The sequence below is a fragment of the Haliotis rubra genome, unplaced genomic scaffold (assembly GCF_003918875.1).
Source record: "Haliotis rubra isolate DU_JTF1 unplaced genomic scaffold, ASM391887v1 Scf513, whole genome shotgun sequence".
NCBI classification, from domain to species: domain Eukaryota; kingdom Metazoa; phylum Mollusca; class Gastropoda; order Lepetellida; family Haliotidae; genus Haliotis; species Haliotis rubra.
The window spans coordinates 676,205-696,127 of record NW_025767206.1 but is presented as its reverse complement, the minus strand read 5'-3'; the positions used below and the strand labels follow the sequence as shown (position 1 = coordinate 696,127).

The following is a 19,923-nucleotide window of genomic DNA, read 5'->3' as shown; positions in this document are numbered from 1 at the left end:
TTAGAAACAATTAAGTTATATTGTTATTGGTGCAACCGTGTTGCGTGATAATCCAGTAGTACTATCAATGTTTCGTTTGTTTGTTGTTTAACACCGCACTCAGCACTATTTCAGCTACATCGCGGCGGTCCGTATATAAGCGAGTCTTGACCTTACACTCCAGTGATCGACTGCAAGCTCATCGATCTACGTAATTAGGATACGATGACATGTGTCAACCAAATCAGCGGGTCTGACCACCCGATCCCGTTAGTGAGTGAGTGAGTGAGTTAAAATTGAACGTCACATCGGCAATATTTCACCATATAGTGACGAGAAAAGGTTTACATACAGATTAATTACAAGTAGTTAAATAACCAGTCATCAAAGGACTGTAAAATATCTAGAGTATCACAGATGGGGTCTAAAACTAGCTGGTAAATGTAAAAATAATTTATTCATGAAGACAATACGATATAAAAATGGGCTATAGATCGCCAGCAACTGAAGGTAGATCACCATACTAGGGACCATGGGGAATTACAGTGCCTTTCCTACCTGCATGGACCCTAGCTGGATTTACACCATCCCCTCAGCCACTGGCGATTGTAGGAAATTTTAGCCGAAATTTAGAATAACAAGAATGCTACGTTTTAAAAGATTTTGGTATGTTCAAATTCTACTTTGAAAGTTTTGGGTCACATAGGAAAAACATATTATCTGCTAATTAGGACTTAGTATCTCATAATTAGGACTTAAGGATCTTATAAATACGTGTAAAAAAGTCAATCACTTCTTCCGTTTGGGTTGGTTCACTCACATTGTGCCTACATGACATTCTGCCTACACTCCTAAAACATATATAGGGAGTTGCACATTGGCAATGGAAAGTGAAAACCATGTCTTTATGGTCTGATCTACGGAAGCGCTGAAGGGACCTCATAAAATAAAAATTATCTTGAGCGCACAAGTTAATATCTTGAGCGCTCAAGTTAGTTATCTTGAGCGCATAAGTTAATATCGCACAAGTTAGTATCTTCTTATATCTTGAGCGCACAAGTTAATATCTTGAGCGCACAAGTTACTTATCTTGAGCGCACAAGTTAGTTATCTTGAGCGCACAAGTTAGTATCTTGAGCGCACAAGTTAATATCTTGAGCGCACAAGTTTATCTTGAGCGCACAAGTTAGTATCTTGAGCGCACAAGTTAATATCTTGAGCGCACAAGTTAATATCTTGAGAGCTCAAGTTAATATCTTGAGCGCACAAGTTAGTTATCTTGAGCGCACAAGTTAGTATCTTGAGCGCACAAGTTAATATCTTGAGCGCACAAGTTACTTATCTTGAGCGCACAAGTTAGTTATCTTGAGCGCACAAGTTAGTATCTTGAGCGCACAAGTTAATATCTTGAGCGCACAAGTTAGTATCTTGAGCGCACAAGTTAGTATCTTGAGCGCACAAGTTAATATCTTGAGCGCACAAGTTAATATCTTGAGAGCTCAAGTTAATATCTTGAGCGCACAAGTTAGTTATCTTGAGCGCACAAGTTAGTATCTTGAGCGCACAAGTTAATATCTTGAGCGCACAAGTTAATATCTTGAGCGCACAAGTTAGTATCTTGAGCGCACAAGTTATCTTGAGCGCACAAGTTAGTATCTTGAGCGCACAAGTTAGTATCTTGTGCGCACAAGTTAATATCTTGAGCGCTCAACTCCGTGTTTAGCATCTAATGGCATTAATGGAACGCACATTTGCTTGACTGCTGGCTAAAATGTACAAACTTATATCCTTTTTGGAAGATTTCAAACGATGCAAAGTCGGAGTTAACTATAGGTGTTTATGATGAGACTATGTAAAAGTATGCAAATGTATCATGAACATTGATAATGTTTATCATGTAAACGTTCATCGTCTTTATGCTTGTCAATACTATTCTTTGTATCTGATTTTACCACTTTTTGCTTTATTACATAAAGCAGGCCTAGGTATGTGTCATGTCATAATAAGAATTAAAACATAAACATGAGTAGGAGTTTATTGCAGGGATGAATAGTGGTTTTACTTACTTCTTATATTGGTACATAGAATTATGAACACTTGGATAACTTGTTTTTTGCTACGGCTTTATTATGTATATATATTATTACATGACCATGAAAAATGTAAACATTGAGTGTTATACTTAATTATCTTAATTATAAAACTAATGTCTGATGTATTGGAAGTAAAGTCGACCACTTTCAGGGAACTATAGTCTGTAGTCTTGGTTTGCATGTATCAGTAATGTTTCCTAACGTGGGTACAATGGCAGTTTAACTCTGTACAATATCATTTAAAACCCGCCTGATTTATTTGATCCATTAGTATGTGCACGTATAGCATATATACCGACTTTATTTCTTACTAAAATACCGTGTTCCCCGTTTCACTTCTTCCGTATCAATCCCTTATGTATACGTATGTGTGTTGTAGTTTATTTAACATGTTTTAACAACACAGGAAGTTGAAGAATAAAGACGTCGATGAAGACAGTGTCCTGAGCGAAATTCAACACCATTCGGGTCCAACAACGACCGTACAGTATCCTGTTTCACGATTAAACCGCATTGAATACATTTTGATGCATCAACGATAACCATGTCTTTGTTCAGATCGTCGAAGTCGTCCGCAATAAAGTATGTAACATCAGCGCGGCGGTGGGGTAGCCTCGTGGTTAAAGCGTCCGCTCGTCACGCCTGGGTTCGATTCCCCAACCTGGGTACAATGTGTGCAGCCCATTTCTCGTGTTCCCCACCGTGATATTGCTGGAATATTGCTAAAAGCGGTGTAAACCGTATTCACTCACTCACTGTAACATCAGCAAATCTGGTATCTGGTACGAGAGAGAGGGACATACACCTCAGAATACGCTTCAAGTGGCGTACTATACTATACCCTGAGTTTTGACAAGAAGATGTGTTATGTGTTTGTATTGGAACCCAAAGACTGAAATAAGCATGAATCAGTTCGCGTTTCCGCTCCTCCTTGCTTCCACATGAACTGCTTATGAAGCAGTGTATCTCAATATATACTAAGTTGAGCGCTCAACATACTAACGTGTGCGCTCAAGATACTAACTAACTTGTGCGCTCAAGATACTAACTTGTGCACTCAAGATAACTAACTTATTGCTCAAGATACTAACGAGGCGCTCAATATATTAACCTGTGCACTCAAGATAACTAACTTGTGCGCTCAAGATATTAACTTGTGCGCTCAAGATATCTAACTTATATGCGCTCAAAGTATATATACTAACTTGCGTTGATGTATCAAAAAATGTATCCAATGCGGTTTAATCGTGAAACAGGATACCTGGTACGGTCGTTGTTGACCCGAATGGTGTTGAATTTCACTCAGGGCACTGTCTTCATCGACGTCTTTATTCTTCAACTTCCTGTGTTGTTAAAACATGTTAAACATAAACTACAACACACATACGTATACATAAAGGGATTGATACGGAAGAAGTGAAACGGGGAACACGGTATTTTAGTAAGAAATAAAGTCGGTATATATGCTATGCGTGCACATACTAATGGATCAAATAAATCAGGCGGGTTTTAAATGATATTGTACAGAGTTAAACTGCCATTGTACCCACGTTAGGAAACATTACTGATACATGCAAACCAAGACTACGAACTATAGTTCCTGAAAGTGGTCGACTTTTACTTATCAATACATCAGACATTAGTTTTATAATTAAAGATAATTAAGTATAACACTCAATGTTTACATTTTTCAGAGTCATGTAATACTATATATACATAATAGCCGTGGCAAAAACAAGCTATCCAAGTGTAATACTATGTACCAATATAAGAAGTAAGTAAAACCACTATTCATCCCTGCAATAAACTCCTACTCATGTTTATGTTTTAATTCTTATTATGACATGACACATACCTAGGGCCTGCTTTATGTAATACAGCAAAAAGTGGTAAAATCAGATACAAAGAATAGTATTGACAAGCATAAAGACGATGAACGTTTACTATGATAAATATTATCAATGTTCATGATACATTTGCATACTCTTTACATAGTCTCATCATAAACACCCTATAGTTAACTCCGACTTTGCATCGCTTTGAAAATCTTCCAAAAAAGGATATAAGTTTGTACATTTTAGCCAGCAGTCAACAAATGTGCGTTCCATTAATGCCATTTGATGCTAAACACGAAGTTGAGCGCTCAAGATATTAACTTGTGCGCACAAGATACTAACCTGTGCGCTCAAGATACTAACTTGTGCGCTCAAGATGTTAATCTGTGCGCTCAAGATACTAACTTGTGCTCTCGTGCTCAAGATATAATAACTTGAGCACTCAAAGATATTAACTTGTGCGCTCAAGATAACTAACTAACTTGTGCGCTCAAGATAAAATAACTTGTGCTCAAGATATTAACTTGAGCGCTCAAGATAAGTAACTTGTGTGCTCAAGATACTAACTTGTGCGCTCAAGATAACTAACTTGTGCGCTCAAGATAAGTAACTTGTGTGCTCAAGATATTAACTTGAGCGCTCAAGATAAGTAACTTGTGTGCTCAAGATATTAACTTGAGCGCTCAAGATAATTTTTATTTCATGAGGTCCCTTCAGCGCTTCCGTACTGATCCAATTAAGTAACAGATAAAAAGAACAACATTCAGAGTGCATCATTTATTAAGATGGTAATGATAGCATCAAACGTAGCATTACTTAAAGACACTTTTCCTATCCATCATCTCTACTCAAAATATAGTTCATTAAAGACCGCGCTTGAGGAGATGGCTTGCAGCATCAAGGAACTGTAACCTGGGTTTGCGACCTTCATAAGTCTCTGCAGCCGACAGTCAATTTCTCTATACAGCCGTTTTCTGTGCATTGGAGCTGCACCAAGATCTAGTTGGGCTCTTTTCTTTCTATTAGCATCCTCAATGCCTTGTAGATGAGAGATGAATTCAAAGACATTGGGATGTGCTTTTCTCGGTGATTTGTTTAATTGGGAATGCCAACCCTCCAAGTCATTGTTCGTACGATCGCCATCGTTACCGAACTGATTCCACATGGACACTTTAAGCATAACATCGTCGTCTACCCAGGTTGTTGTCACATAGTCTGCAAATGTATTCACTAAGGGCTGTTTGGGTCTGTCGTCAAGTGCTTCTATCCAAGCTTCTTGTACCATGTCGATGGGCAAGAGAGGAAGACATGCTGCTGGACGAACTATAGCTTGCACTCCAGCATCTCCCTTGTAGTCTGTAACAAGTCCAATGGTTTGCATTGTTCTGAGCATACATTGGCTGTACTTCTTCGATGGCTTGAACGGCAGGTAATTCAAAGTCTGTTTGGACGATGTCTGGGCCAAGTTCAGCTCCAGATGTAGTCAGGACTACATCTTTGATATGATTCAAGAGTCTTACATAAGTATCTAGTTGTCTGGCATGCGGGCATAGGCAACTGGAAACATAGTATTACCAGACATACAATGGATGGCATAGAGTTGATTCCACAAACTTGGACAGGCGTAGAAAGTACCATCAAAAAAAAAATAGAATAGAAGTCTGTTGCATCATATCCAGCATGTCAGGCGATGAGAACACCAATAGCTTGTTGTCTCCACCATCGTCGATAACAAGCACAGGCTGACTGTCATTAGTCTGGGACCAAGGGCCATCAATCTTCACTTCAGCTAATGTTTTGTTTTGACAGTACAGCTTCATAAGCCCAGAAGCCAGCTGTAGCTTGATAAATGTGTTTATTTCGTCTATTCTTAATCAACTAAGTAAAACAACGTTCTTAAAACGACTGTGTATTTAGTCTACTCTTAATCAATGTTGGATTAGACAGAGTCTAATGTATATGTTTTGGACTGGTTTCTGGACTAATCTTTTTGTCGTTATGGGGTGATGAAGGGTGTCATTATTTGTCAAAGTGCCTACACAGACAGAACCTACAGACTGAAATATGAAAGATTTTATTCAGAATGGCATGTAGGCGCATTGTGAGGACACCTTTGGGTTAAAAGGACTGTTTAAATGGGCCAAACGACATATAAATGGGCCAAGCAAGACAACATTTCTGAATACGGCTAGCCCAACATGAAACGAATTCGTATGGTTTCATCCATGACTTCATCCAAGATGCCAAACCCAAACAGAAGAAGAGAATGACTACTGATTAACCCTTTTCAAACGTATTTATAAGATCATGACGTCCTAATTAGGAGATATTAAGTCCTAATTAGGAGATACTAAGTCCTAATTAGGAGATAGTATCACCTAATTAGGAGATAATATTTTTTTCTATGTGACCCTAATACGCTTCCATAGTCTTCCGTACCCTCTCAGGAGGACAGTGTTAAAAAGATACATAACTGTTTTCACATTAAAATATCTATCCCTTATGATGGAGAATTCTTGCAGGACATGCTTGACCGTAACTCTCTCATCACAAGGGATACAAAACGTAGGATCTTCATCTTTTAACAGGTATTTGTGAGTATAACGCCTGTGGCCAATACGACATCGTCGCATAATGACTCCTTCAAATCTGGACTGACAACCCAAGTAGGTGTAACCAATATAGGGTTTTATTTCATGTAATTTATTGATACCTACTTGGGTGTCCCACTTCTTCTGCATCAAATCACGGATATACGACCTGATGACAGCTTTATAATCAGAGTATGGAATAAGTAGTGGTGTCACAGATTTGTTGAGTGCTGCCTTGGCAGCAAGATCGGCCATTGTATTACCAGATATACCAACATGGCTGGGTAGCCAACAAAAGACGATGTCATATTGGCCAGTTGCAAGATCATTATAAAGTTCAATAATCTCAATTAAAAGTGGATGTTTACAAGACAGATTTTTAATAGCCTGAAGGCAAGAAAGAGAGGCAGAAAATATTATATATTGTTTATGTTTAGGGTGTATATTTATATATTTAAGAGCTGTCAGTATTGCTTTTGCTTCTGCTGTGAAAATTGAACTGTCATTGGGTAAACTGGAAGAGATGATCCCGTTAGCCGCCTCTTACAACAAGCATGGGTTTCAGATTATCATGTGTTTATGAATCTTTGTCAAACGGTGAGGATACCAGGTGTGAGCGAAAAGGTGAGCGTATCCTGCCCCACCGGTGACACACGTCATAAATAAGGCTTTCAGGCCTTCTTGCAACCCCACCCATTGGACGGTAATTGTCCTCCAGTCGTGAAAGTACACCTTTTGTTTGTCAAACATTCGGGTATCGTGGGACATAAACCTCCCCATTTTTAAGCGAATGTATGCAAATGTATTGCAAATTACCATGCAGGACAGATTCTAGTGTGCAGGAATACTTTATTAAAATCACTTGACAAGGTCCTTTTCAAATAAATTATCACCGCATACAGACATCAGCGCATGTTTTCAATAGCGAGACATCAGATGGTTGGCAGGACATGTCTTTGCTTCCACTTTGAATAGAGAGTATCGAAATCAGCACGTTATAGCCAATTGTGAAAGATACTCTGTAACATCATTTCTATTAGAATCTGGCAACACATTTAGACAACGGCTGTTGAAAAATGCACTGACGTTTTTAGAAAGCTAATTAACACGAATTACTTGAATAATTACGTCACCCCAAATTACACCTTTTTCCATTCGTGACCAACTCGTGTTATTCCGGGACAAGCCGAATAGCGACTCGTGCCCCTCTGGAAGGATTTCATATTGGTGCATGAACATCAGAACTACTTTAAACAGGAACGATAACTCCATTCCTGTTTCATTCCAATGGTACTTAATATCATCGAAGCACTCGTATATTGCACGGCTGTTTTTCTTTTTGCTTATATACTTTAAAGAATTATCCATGGTACAAGTAAAATAAAGAGAAATAAGGACATATTCTGTCGTAATTATTATGAGATGTTCATCTAATATTTACAATTATATTTCTGAAAAGGGTTTAATAATCATAAATGGGATTTGTTTTATTGAATATGCAAATGATTTATAAAAAAACCCTGCTCATTAAATCTCAAAGCAGAAATGACTTTAAAATATTTCTCAAACAGGAACATACATGTAACCTTGCTGTCATACCCCAAGTGGAATTATAAATGAACAAATGGAAAAATATATGAATGACCCAAAAAATGTCAGACTAAAATATTCCCAGAAATATACTGACGTACAAACGTTAACAAGGCTGATAACTTATTGAACAGGTTATGGTCGACATGGGCAGAAACTAGAGAATTCACGATCAGTGGGTCCATTGGGGAAACACAGCAAAACGTGAACAGAAGTCTCTAATAGGGAGTTTGTCCACCTCTGGATAGAAAACATGCAAACACACTTCTTCTGACTGAAGTTGTGAGGCGTCTGATGACGTCAGCTGGGATTCGCCTCCATTCTTCAAGGGCTTGAGTCATTTGCTGTGGATTCTGTCTCCGTTGAATAACTCAAGGTGGTCCCATATGTGCTCGATTGACGACATGTCAGGAGAGCGTGCAGGCCATGGCAGGACGTTGACGTTGTTGGCGTGAAAGAAGTTCTGGACAACTCGAGCGACCATGTCTGTCTGTCAGCAGCCTCCCTCGGTACGGTCGGCAGACCCTGATACCATAGGCCCGTAGTCTCCTTGACACTATCCTTCGACTCACTGGGTGACCGAGTGCTGTTGACGCTGATGAAGTTACCGTCAGGAAGCGGTTTCTAAGGTGTAACGTCCTCAGGTGGCGGTCTTCCTGCGCAGTTGTCACCCGGGGTCTGCCTGTCTGAGGTCTGACCAGTTTGTTGGTAGCGCCGACGAAGGTTCCTGACGGTCACGACGGAGCAATTGAAGGTTCTTGCAACGTGACCCGTTGTAGCGCCCATTTGCAGCATTCCGATGGCCCTCTCTCGGCATTGTAAAGTGGTTTCTGCTGAAGTACGATCTGCTCTGTGCTGTGAGGTGATTTTATACCATGCATGCACGTGCATTTCACCCTTACTTGCAAAACACGTGCATTTTGCTGTTTTCGATGCAAAGTTGTCAAGAGGTGCGTTTGAGCGCTGATGTTGGTCAGAATCGAACCCTTGTTGTTGGCAATAACTATGGGGCAATTTGCATTTGATTACATTTTCTTATGTTAATATTATAAAAATTTTTGCAAGAGAAAGTTACTTTTGCTCATCAGTATACATGCCCAATGTTAAAGATTAAAGTTGATTATAGTCAGCAGTGAAAACGTACCGATGAATTTCACTCTAAACAAAAGGTAAATCGAATAAAGTGAAATTAAGATTGCGAATCCTCATAATTTTACCTTTCCAATTGAACATTCAAATCTCAGAAGTTTATTCAACTTAGGATGAAAGTTGTTTCAAATCGCTATTATTGGTTTGCATTACAAGGGGTATGTTGAAATGTAGTGTTGGTTTAAGTTAACGCTCATTACGTACGGCATGTGCATTTGTTTCACTGTTCCATCTACTGCGCTCACCCCCTTGTAATACAAACCAATAATAGCGATTTGAATTTATCACTGCACTGCACGTTTTCACTGCACACAGACTATAGTTACATATATAGTCAGAAATACACTCAGTTGAACCAGTGTGAGCCGTTATGTAAACAAACGCACGTTCGTGTATTTGAATCTCTCACTGTCAATCGCATCATTCTTATCAAGCTTCACATTAGACAGCACAATTCAGTTAGCTACTTTCTTAGTACTTTCAATATGACGATATATATTTTTCATGATTTTGTTGACAATAACATTATGCCATAAACGATTTAAGTAGTCGGGATTATTTTTATCAAAGCACCGCAACCATTACGCGTTTGTCGTATTTTCGCACGTAACAAGCTTCGAGTTCTTCATGGAGGTTACGGAAAGGGGCGAGTGGTGACGAAAGACTCTTTTCGTCAGTAACATATATTTCTCACCTTTACACAAAGGAAGGAGGTAACCTGTTTGGCATCCCTGTGTGCAATTTCCATCATCCTTATCACAGTCGGGCGACCCGCTACACTGACCACACGTGGAGGAACAGTTGATCCCATACTGACCCTGGTCACAATCTGTACAGGTGATAAAGTAAGGGACGTACATCAACATTCATTCAGTCTGTTTTTTAAACGCATGAATTGATAATAACATTGTAACAGAATTTTATGTTCAATAACAAATTACCGATCAACCTTCTAGCGCCTCACAGACGGTTTTTCGTTACCCGGGGTAATAATGTCCATCATATCGTGTGCGCTTAGAGCATGTCAATGCGATGTGGAGGCCAGCGCTAGAAGAGGTCTTATTATGAGGGGGAAATATTTTAAGGTGTTCTAAGCAAATATGTCATGCCTATTATGTTTTCTAATATCGTTCTGTAGCAAATTAAACTCTACATAATGTATGATTCTCTCATCCATGAAGCAGCGTCATCTCACCATCCTGGCATCCAACCCCTGTCTTCCCAGCACGGCAGCCACTTGTACAGTTCCCTGTGGTCTTGTCGCATACTTCTGTTTCATTCTGACACTTGCACTGCTCACTACAGTTGGTGCCAAACCAGCCATCACTGCACACTGAAAATATTCAAAGCCTAGTAAGCATTCACATGTAAATAACTGTTGTAGTTATTGTTGTAGTGGGGTTTTATATTCACACACACACACACACACACACACACACACACACACACACACACACACACACACACATATATATATGTATGTATGTGTCCTTCTGCACAGTCTAATATGGAAAGAGACAATATCATTGAGAAAACCACCATATATTAACGTATGAAATACATTCAAATGAAACTGTCAATGATCATTCTTCGTATAAGGAAAAGTAAGTTGTGTTGTTCGATGCGCTCATATAATATGAGATTTGGAGGTCACCTCATATATAGTTACCTCCCTTCCTTTCGTCCCAGGACTCCCAGGACTTGAAACTGTAATCTACATAGGCTCTATTGTCAATAACAAGGATCTCTGCATTCAAAGCGTGACAGGGCATGGCTAACAGCACCACAACCCTATCAATCGGATTTCTTCTGTTGTCATAGTGTGCTGTCATTTTGTCATTGAGTACTTTAGATTTTCCATGGCAATGTTATTATTTCGGAAAGTTGCTAATAGTCGATCAGTTGAAGCATAATTGAGCTTCATGTTGCGGTAACCATGTTATCAGCGAAAACTGTGATAACATCAACTGAGAAATCCACACACATGCAGGTTAACATATGGAAGATTGACCCATTTAACACTGTCAAAGAAAGTCTGGTAGCAGTTATACGTAGTGGCAAACACACGACTATTGTCAACAGATGTGCAGAGTTGACAGATGTTCGCAACGAGATTAAACCGTTCCAAAAATCGAAGTCTTCCAGTCAGACCTTGTTGACATAACAAAGAACATACTGATGAAGTGAATCTGTTCCAGCGTGTAAATGTCTTATAACAATAGTACTAACAGTAATATCAACGAACTGCGGTAAAAACCCATGCGGAGTTGCCACGATATGAGAAGAAGTCAACAAGTCAAAGTATTTATACGTGAACCAGTCTCATTTTAATTGACACACACATGTATAACAGCTATATAAGTGCATGAGATTTAGACAGAAATATGATTAGCGTAATTTTCGGAATATCCGCAACATCTGTATATAAAATCCGTAAGTAATTCCATCAAAAGTTTCGATACAGTGAAAATTATGCTTAAATGTTCCGAAGGTTGGAGAAGAGGGAAGGGAACGTTAAACGCTAACAAACTAAATGACGAAAATCCATGAAAAAAGCCCTTATAAATTCCTTTAAAGAAAACTTCGTCGACTGGATTATACTTCATTACTGCACTTGCGTGATATCGTTGATTCAACAACGAAATCGGACTTTAGGACATTTTCATGTAATTCTCACCTTTACACAAAGGGGGGCTGTAACCCTGTTGACATCCCTGTGTGCAGGTTCCATTAACCTTCTGACAATCAGATGACCCAGTACACTGACCACACGTGTAGGAACAGCTGACCCCGTAGTGACCATGGTCACAGTCTGCACAGAGTAAGATACTCACAATATAGCAGCATATAGAAAGAAAAATATCTTGAGATGGATACGTAATTATATATTATATGCACGATATCATAATTACTTCAAACGATATATTACAACATCATAATGCCACCAAATGTACATATTTAATTTTCGAAAGACAGAACAACAGAATAATCTGAAGTTGATATCAACGTGACCAAACCTGACCTTGTTGACACCCTGGTCCCTGTTTCCCAGAAGCACATCCAATCCTACAGTAGCCAGTCTCCTTGCCACATACTTCAGATGATTCTAGACACTGGCACCGCCTGTTACAGTCAGAGCCAAACCAACCATCACTGCAAACTACAAGGACATGCATCAGTCTCAGTTTGATAATGTTCGTAATATACTTTCTATAGTCTTAACTAGCGATGGGTATCAAACTCTATGTTATGTATCACTTTCTTGTAGAACATGTTTCACTGAAAGCTTGATATGCAGGATACGTTATTTTATCGTAAGAAGAGCTCGGGAAATATAGCCAAAGTCAGAAGATGTGAGAATATAATGACATGTTACACGTTGCTGACACCCTGGTCCTTGTTTCCCAGCAGCACATCCACTCCTACAGTAGCCAGTCTCCTTGTCACATACTTCAGATAGATCTAGACACTGGCACTGCTGGCTACAGTTAGAGCCAAAGAATCTATCGTTACAAACTGAACGGACAAAACGGAGAGCCCATTAATCCTTTGTTAACAAAAAAAAAAAATTTGATTTTTCAGTGTGAAAATATAACGCTTGGACTAAGGCCAAGTGTATCACAATGTATAACTTCAACTCACCATTATGGCAGGGTTTTTTGTCAAACTATTGTATTATCAGTTAGTATATTACAGAATATTTCCATTTTACCTGGGTTCTGACACCCTTGTCCTTGTTTCCCAGCAGCACACCCACTTCTGCAATATCCGGTCTCCTTGTCACATACTTCAGATGTATTTAGACACTGACACTGCCTCTCACAGTTCTCCCCAAACCATCCATCACCGCAAACTGCAAGGACATCAGTTTTAGTTTGATAATGTTCGTCATATACTTTCTATAGTCAGGACTAACAATGGATATCAAATTCTAGACTATTGATCACTTCCTTCCCATATGTTGAACATATTTCATGGCTACATGCTGGATACTGAATTTCATAGTAACAGAGATCGCCAAACATAACCTTTTGGACAGCATGTGGTATGAACCCAAAGTCAGGAGTTTCGAGAATATATCAACCTCGTTGGATTCTGTGGATCTGCCGTTTGTACATTATGATTTACTTAGAGTTTCGAATTCCTACAACCTTCCTAACTTCACAATTGGCACTGACCGAACCTTCTGAGAGATATCACTGTCCAGATGACCAATTTTCAATCAGTTTCTGCTGACTAGCTCCTATTTCATCATGTGCAGAGTTTGCCATATGAAATCAAACATACATTGTCACACACCTATCTAGAAGATGTTGTTGATTGAAATCTTCCAAAATTTACAAATTATATTCCTTTTCTGATATTTAAAAAGTACACCTGACAAACTTGCAATAACTGCCAGACGTATGTTTTGGTTTCTGTAATATGTAACTCTATCCTTTTATCCTAGTTATATGTGATCTGAGCGAGGTAAAGTTTCAATTCAGTTACAATTAATTACAATTACAAGTACAGTTACAATTCAGTTTTCTTCTTTCGTCTATTCGCCCATTGAGCTTCCATCACCACTGAATAATGATTGATCTGTAATTATGTGCTTTCACCATAACACACATAACACGTTATCATATTGTACAAAATAGCAAATCAAAGGTTCTTAGCATCTACACATACAGACATTTAGGTGGCAACATGTCCGTTCAGCACGTTACCGTGAATAGCTGCAATTGCTTATGCGGTGTTAAGCAATACTTATACACTCACTCACTCACTCCCGTCATGTAAGACCCGTTAAAAAAATATCTCACTTATCAGAAGCAATGTTAAACATGAGTAATGATGTACTGATTTTATTCTCTATTAAATTCACAGCCTCTTGTCAACAATATCATAAACAACATACACACTCTCGAGCTCGATGTCGATCGGATCATACTTACTAAAAACTTGAACCTCGCACAATGCCAGAAATGTCCCGCTTCTGGTGATGGTAACATTGTTCCCCTTCATTACGTGGGTACATGTGACGTCAACAGGGTTTGTGACAGGTCCATGTAACCAGTCAGGTGTTCCACTCACAGGGACACACGGGTCGCCGTTCACAAGCACCTGCAGGCCATCGTTGCGGTCCCAAACTTTAAATTGAAAATTGAAATGAAATACAAAATGTATGAATAAATTATCAGAGGGATCATGAAATACAAAGAAATGCCCAAAATATCACAAGTATTTGAACAAAGAATAGTGTTGCCAAACATCCTACACAAGAACGTTTATTTCTGTAAGACCTATGATTCAGACCAAGAAACATCATAGTAGATTAACAATGGTGCCAGGGTACAGACCCTGAGAGCAAATATATCCAAGAAAGCCCACACAAGTCTAGTAAAATGTGGCAAAAGTCCTAGATTTCTAGAAAATGTGGCTCAGCTTCAGCTTCAGGGTCTGTACCAATCTGCTGAATTCACAAGCCAGAATATGGCTTGTAATTATCAGTTGATCTCTAGCTGTCACTAGTGTTTAATATTAACTCATGGGGAGCCTCCCCCACCTCTCCCCAAGACCCCACACTGAGCCAAGACCTCCTGCTTCTGCCTGTCCTCTCACTTCAGACAAACAAGGTGTGTGATTACACAAGAGACCTGATGACTTATAAAATCTGAGTATTTTCTTTAACTGTTTCATTTTACACAGGCGAGGAGAGGTGATCATTTCGAAAAGTTTTCCATCTCAAGGTAAAAATGAATTGGAACTTTGATGAGGATGAAAGCAAATATACACAGCATTCGTCCAAATCAGAATACAATGATTGAAAAGTACTTAAGTGGTGAAGATGTGTTGTTTTGTTCTCCATCAAGGACATTCGAAATTCTCCCTATTCAGACAAGTCAGTAGAAAATACAAGCCATGCTACTGTTGTTGTTGTGTCATCCTTGATTTGCATGATGAAGAGACAAACAGAGAAATATAAATCATTAGGCTCAAAGCAGTGTACCTCAACGATGTAGGCATTTGTGACTTTATCCATAAACTTTAAAAAGACATTGTCATGGGGATCTGATGGCATATTGTTATCCTCCGCAACAACGAATTTGCGGGAATATAGAAACGAGTTCCGTCCGTCCGTGCGTCCGTCACGCTTTGTCCGAAGCATATCTCCTGAACTATTCGTGATAGCTTAACCAAACTTGGTACACATGTCAACCATGATCCCTACATGTTCCTTTTGCGGGTTAGACCCAGATATGAATGTTATTTTTTGTTGTTTCCATGGAAACATGACTTAGGCTGTGACCATGAGAATGTCATCTTGTCTGAAGCAAAGCTCCTAAATTATACATGCTAGCTTCATCAAACTGGGTACACATACCAAACATGATCCATAAATGTGCCATGTGATGGTTAGACCCAGATATGAATTTTATTTTTTGCGTTTCCATGGAAACCTGACTTGGTACACATGGTAAACTTGGTACACATATCAAGCATGATCCATAAATGTGCCATTTGATGGTTAGACCCAGATATGAAATTTTTTTTGGTGCTGTTTCCATGGAAACATGACCTAGGCTGTTGTGACCATGAGGTTTTCATCTTGTCCGGGGGGCGGTGGGGTAGCCTAATGGTTAAAGCGTTGGTTCGTCACTCCGAAGACCCGGGTTCGAATCCCCACATGGGTACAATGTGTGAAGCCCATTTCGGGTGTCCCCCGCCGTGATGTTGCTGGAATATTGCTAAAAGCGGCGTAAAACCAACTCAGTAAGTCAGTCAGTCATCTTGTCCGGAGCAGATCTTCCAAACTATACATGCAAGCTTCATCAAACTTGGAACAGACAGCTGGAAGATTGCTGAGTGTGGCATAAAACTAAAACTCACTCACTCACTGCTTTTTGAGATCCAGTTGTCCAGCCATAGGAATATCAAGAGATGCTACCCTTAGCTGGTATCCCTGCTTGCTCTCAAAATAGATTTGGCGACACTTGATACTCATTACCCCAAATCGGCCCACACCACTGGCAGTAGGACCGGGAGGCGGTGGGGGCAGTAAATATTCCTGTCACACACAATTAAAGCAGTAATGGGTGATAAGAATCTTTGCATGTGTTGTGAAATTCCAAGAAATTATCCCTCTGCAGGTTTGTTTAGTCTCTGAAAATGAAGAAAGTCTCAGGGCTCCTTTTCATTATATTTTTTTTTTTACTATGAACTTTTTTCAGTAAAATATGTTCATTTCAGAGACTAGTTGTTAGTCTACTCCACACCATACTGTACAAGGTAGGCTCATGGACAGTGCTATCTGAACATTCCTTGTTGTCCCATTTGCAAAGGCGTTTAAGACGACGTTTTGTCTTTCAGGAAGATAATGTCCTTGCTCACCGTAAACAATTCCTCATTGCTCAACGTGGTAGACCACTGACCACCATGCCAGGTGCAGCCAGGCGATTGGGACAGACAATGTAATCGACTATGGTAAAACAATATGCCTCGTCGAGTGATGAATATTTTAGAAATAGTATCGGTATTATGCATTACTGACCTAATAACGTGATCGCTGGCGGTCATATTCTGATACTTCCCTAACGGTTGTAATGTCTTCCCAATTCGTTCACTATTACCAGAAGCGGAAATATATTACAAAGTAGTTTATATTTTCAAGTTATTTCCGAGTATTCCCACTTTTCAAGAGGCTTATGATATCCAAAACGCCCTTCTAGAATTGGAATGATAAAGAAGATAAAAGTATTCTTTTGTAGTGTCAGAAGTAAATGGGCAACTCATGGATATTAATTTTATTATGCTTTGGTTTTATTGAGGATGATAATTTCGATGTGGATTGAAAGGACAGGTACTGTCATTCTAATTCTGTACCTCACACGTGTGTCGCGTTCGCGACCTCGCTAAAGTCAATCATACTCTTGCGTTTTCTCATAGACAACGACGGGATGTTTTTAAGTTTACACTTTATTAAACCAAACAAGCTAATTTCTGGAAACTCAGCGAAGTGTTTGTTTTGAAAACTATCTGCTGATAGCTTACAATTAGAAAAAACAAGCTGTAAACAGTTGGCTGTTTATCATATCAAAGTCAACTTGTGTAAGGTGTTACGAGAGTGGGTTTTTTTAATTTGTATTATCACTGATTAAGTGATAGTTATTATTGGGTCACAATGTTTAAAGTTTTGAGTGTGGGTTGTGGGTCACATTTCGTATCATATATGTTCAATGGCAATAGTATTTTAGCTGCACGCCTTTTGAGATAGCGCTTCAGAGTTGCCTCCCTTGGCTTTATTTCTGTTTTGACCGCTCGTACGTTCCACAGATTTCCATAAAGCACTGAGAGAATAATGATACAGCCACGCTTTGCTCAAAAGTTCTAGACACTGTGTCAGTATATATAAAGGCTAGTTATTGTGTTGACACGGAATTACACGGGACTTTTTATATACCTTGAGTTGTGTACATCTTTCTGTCGTCACCTGCCTACCGTCGTCGTCTGTCTGTCATCGTCTGACCTTCATTCAAGACAGTGCGAGTCTGACTGCTCTCATTGTAAACTACCTTCAGTTTGAAAATCTGTTCTCATTGTAATTGCCAAGACTCTGATGCGTTAATATTTCATATTTGTGACCCATTATTTTAGATTTGTGACTCAATTGCATTGTACTATATAGCTGCATTGTTATTTATTGTAGCTTGCTCATTGTTTGCTCAATATACTATTTGATATTTTAGACTTGTCTGTGTTATATTTTGCTGGTTCAAAGGGGACTCTTAAACCTTTTGTCACGGCAATTATTTAATCGTAACCAAGGAAGGTGTTTACTAGTCAATACAATCTAACTTCTTCTTGCGTTGCATAATGTATTTGTTTTTGTAACTAACATTTATCCAGGATAGTGGAACCTTGCATATGTTGGTGAATCAGAACGAGTTAATGTATATGACTTACGGTCGCTTCGCAGGTAGATCCTGATGCTGCTGATGTTGAACATCTGATGATCATCAAGGAGAACCTGCCAGCTGGCACCTGCGTTGTTTGTGTTAGAACAACTCCTGTGACTGAAGTCTGTGTCAGTGTTCCCATCTACAGCATACGCAGCACAGTAGGGGATGCCGCCTCCACTATAACTGCAACTCTGTGTTGCTGTCCTTTGAAAGGCAATGTTTTCTGTAAGCAGATGAACAGAAACATATCAGAAGCACAGTCGTGTGTCATTAAAGCTATTTTAGTTCACTTTGACTATAGTAATCAGGACGCCAGAGTTGGATGATATCAATATCATTAATACATTACACTATCAAGAAGTGAACAGACCGATGGGTGTTCAGGGTCGGTGGCTTGGTAGGTCTTTGCTTACTACATCAATCAGGCTCGATTATTTACAAGCCACCGTCACATAGCGGATTGTGGAGATGGACAAGAAAATGTGCTTTAATAATTTCAGCTGAAAGAGTTGATAACATTGTGAGCGTCAAACTAAAAAATGATTCTATGCATCGTTTACAAGGGTCACACATAGCTTAAAACACCAATAGCTCATTATGCTTCCTGCAGAATGAAAAAGATGTAAAATCTATGAATAGATGTTCAATTGACTAACACACGTCAGTCTGAGCGGATTCGACCAACGACATTGCCTGCAGGGGCTAATCGTTAATTCGTTCACTAATACAGTATGTTTAGTATAACCCTACATTCACGTGGGGCGGAGTTTAAATACACCAATACATTTTATTCATGGCATATATTTCACATGTACGTGCACGTGTGTTCAGTATCAAAAGGAAACCAGTATGAATATTACCACACACGCTTGTTGGTTGGTTGGTTTATAGTTTTAGGGCGACGTGGACCAATAAGAGGCCTATTTGCGCCCAACACATTGACTTGATTTAATAAACAATCATAGGTAAATTCATCATTTTGTTAAGATAAAAGAAATGACAACACTATTAATATTAAATTGGATAGATGTATACAAATATCGAATAACCTCTGCTTTGTGTTAGGGATTCAAAACCTTAAGTAATCACTTCCATTTCTGAAACATTTAATACTCATTCATCAAAAAAAAGCAATAGGTTCAGATGACAGAGTGTTAAAATGATTTAAAACCACAGAACTAAATCTGTCTAAGCCATTCGAGAGCCTGTCTAGATAACATCATATTTTCCAGATGACGAGATAAAATCTAAAACTGCCCGTTGCACAGAACCATACATGATATTGGGGCCCAAAACTGTTTCTAAGGAAAATGCATCATCAACCTCAAGTGAGATTTTGTCTTATGTTGTTATGCCCAGGGCATGTAATTAGATAATGTTCGATATTTTCAGGCGTCTCCAAATTGCAAAGGCCACAGTTAGAAAAGACCGATTTTACATAAATTAGAAGTGAGAGCAATCGGTCTATAGGATGCAGGAAGCGATGGATGTTTTCCTGGTTTGGATACTGGAACTATTATTGCATGTCCCCATGTCCAAGGCAGGGATCCAGAACACCAACTTATGTTCAACAGTTCCCGAATAACAGCTAGAGTAGAATCTGGCATATGCTTAAACATTTCAGAGCACAACTCATCCGCACCTGGAAGCGAATTATGTGTTCTTGATATGGCTGCCTTAAGTTCATCATGAGTGATAGCTGTTTTAATTTCCACGCTACTGTCCAATACGGCAAAAGACA

At 39.1% G+C, this 19,923-nt stretch overlaps 1 protein-coding gene across 19 annotated transcripts in view; it reads right to left on the bottom strand.

The window, feature by feature from the left end:
- Positions 1–19,923, bottom strand: part of LOC124292329 — a 68,704-nt gene that overhangs the window by 33,232 nt on the left and 15,549 nt on the right. For 15 of the 19 annotated variants that reach the window (XR_006902424.1, XM_046729402.1, XM_046729398.1 and 12 more), the window contains 7 exons: positions 18,187–18,405; positions 14,178–14,372; positions 12,950–13,090; positions 12,616–12,753; positions 11,915–12,049; positions 10,433–10,570; positions 9,932–10,066 (listed from right to left, as the gene is read on the bottom strand). Coding sequence is in view for 18 of the 19 variants with exons in the window: in XM_046729402.1 (XP_046585358.1) it covers positions 9,932–10,066; positions 10,433–10,570; positions 11,915–12,049; positions 12,616–12,753; positions 12,950–13,090; positions 14,178–14,372; positions 18,187–18,405 (1,101 nt within the window). In the remaining variant the exon portion in view is untranslated. Of the gene's footprint in view, positions 1–9,931; positions 10,067–10,432; positions 10,571–11,914; positions 12,050–12,259; positions 12,398–12,615; positions 12,754–12,949; positions 13,091–14,177; positions 14,373–18,186; positions 18,406–19,923 lie in introns of all 19 variants that reach the window. The other 4 variants (XM_046729406.1, XM_046729416.1, XM_046729401.1 and 1 more) reach the window with 3 other exon arrangements.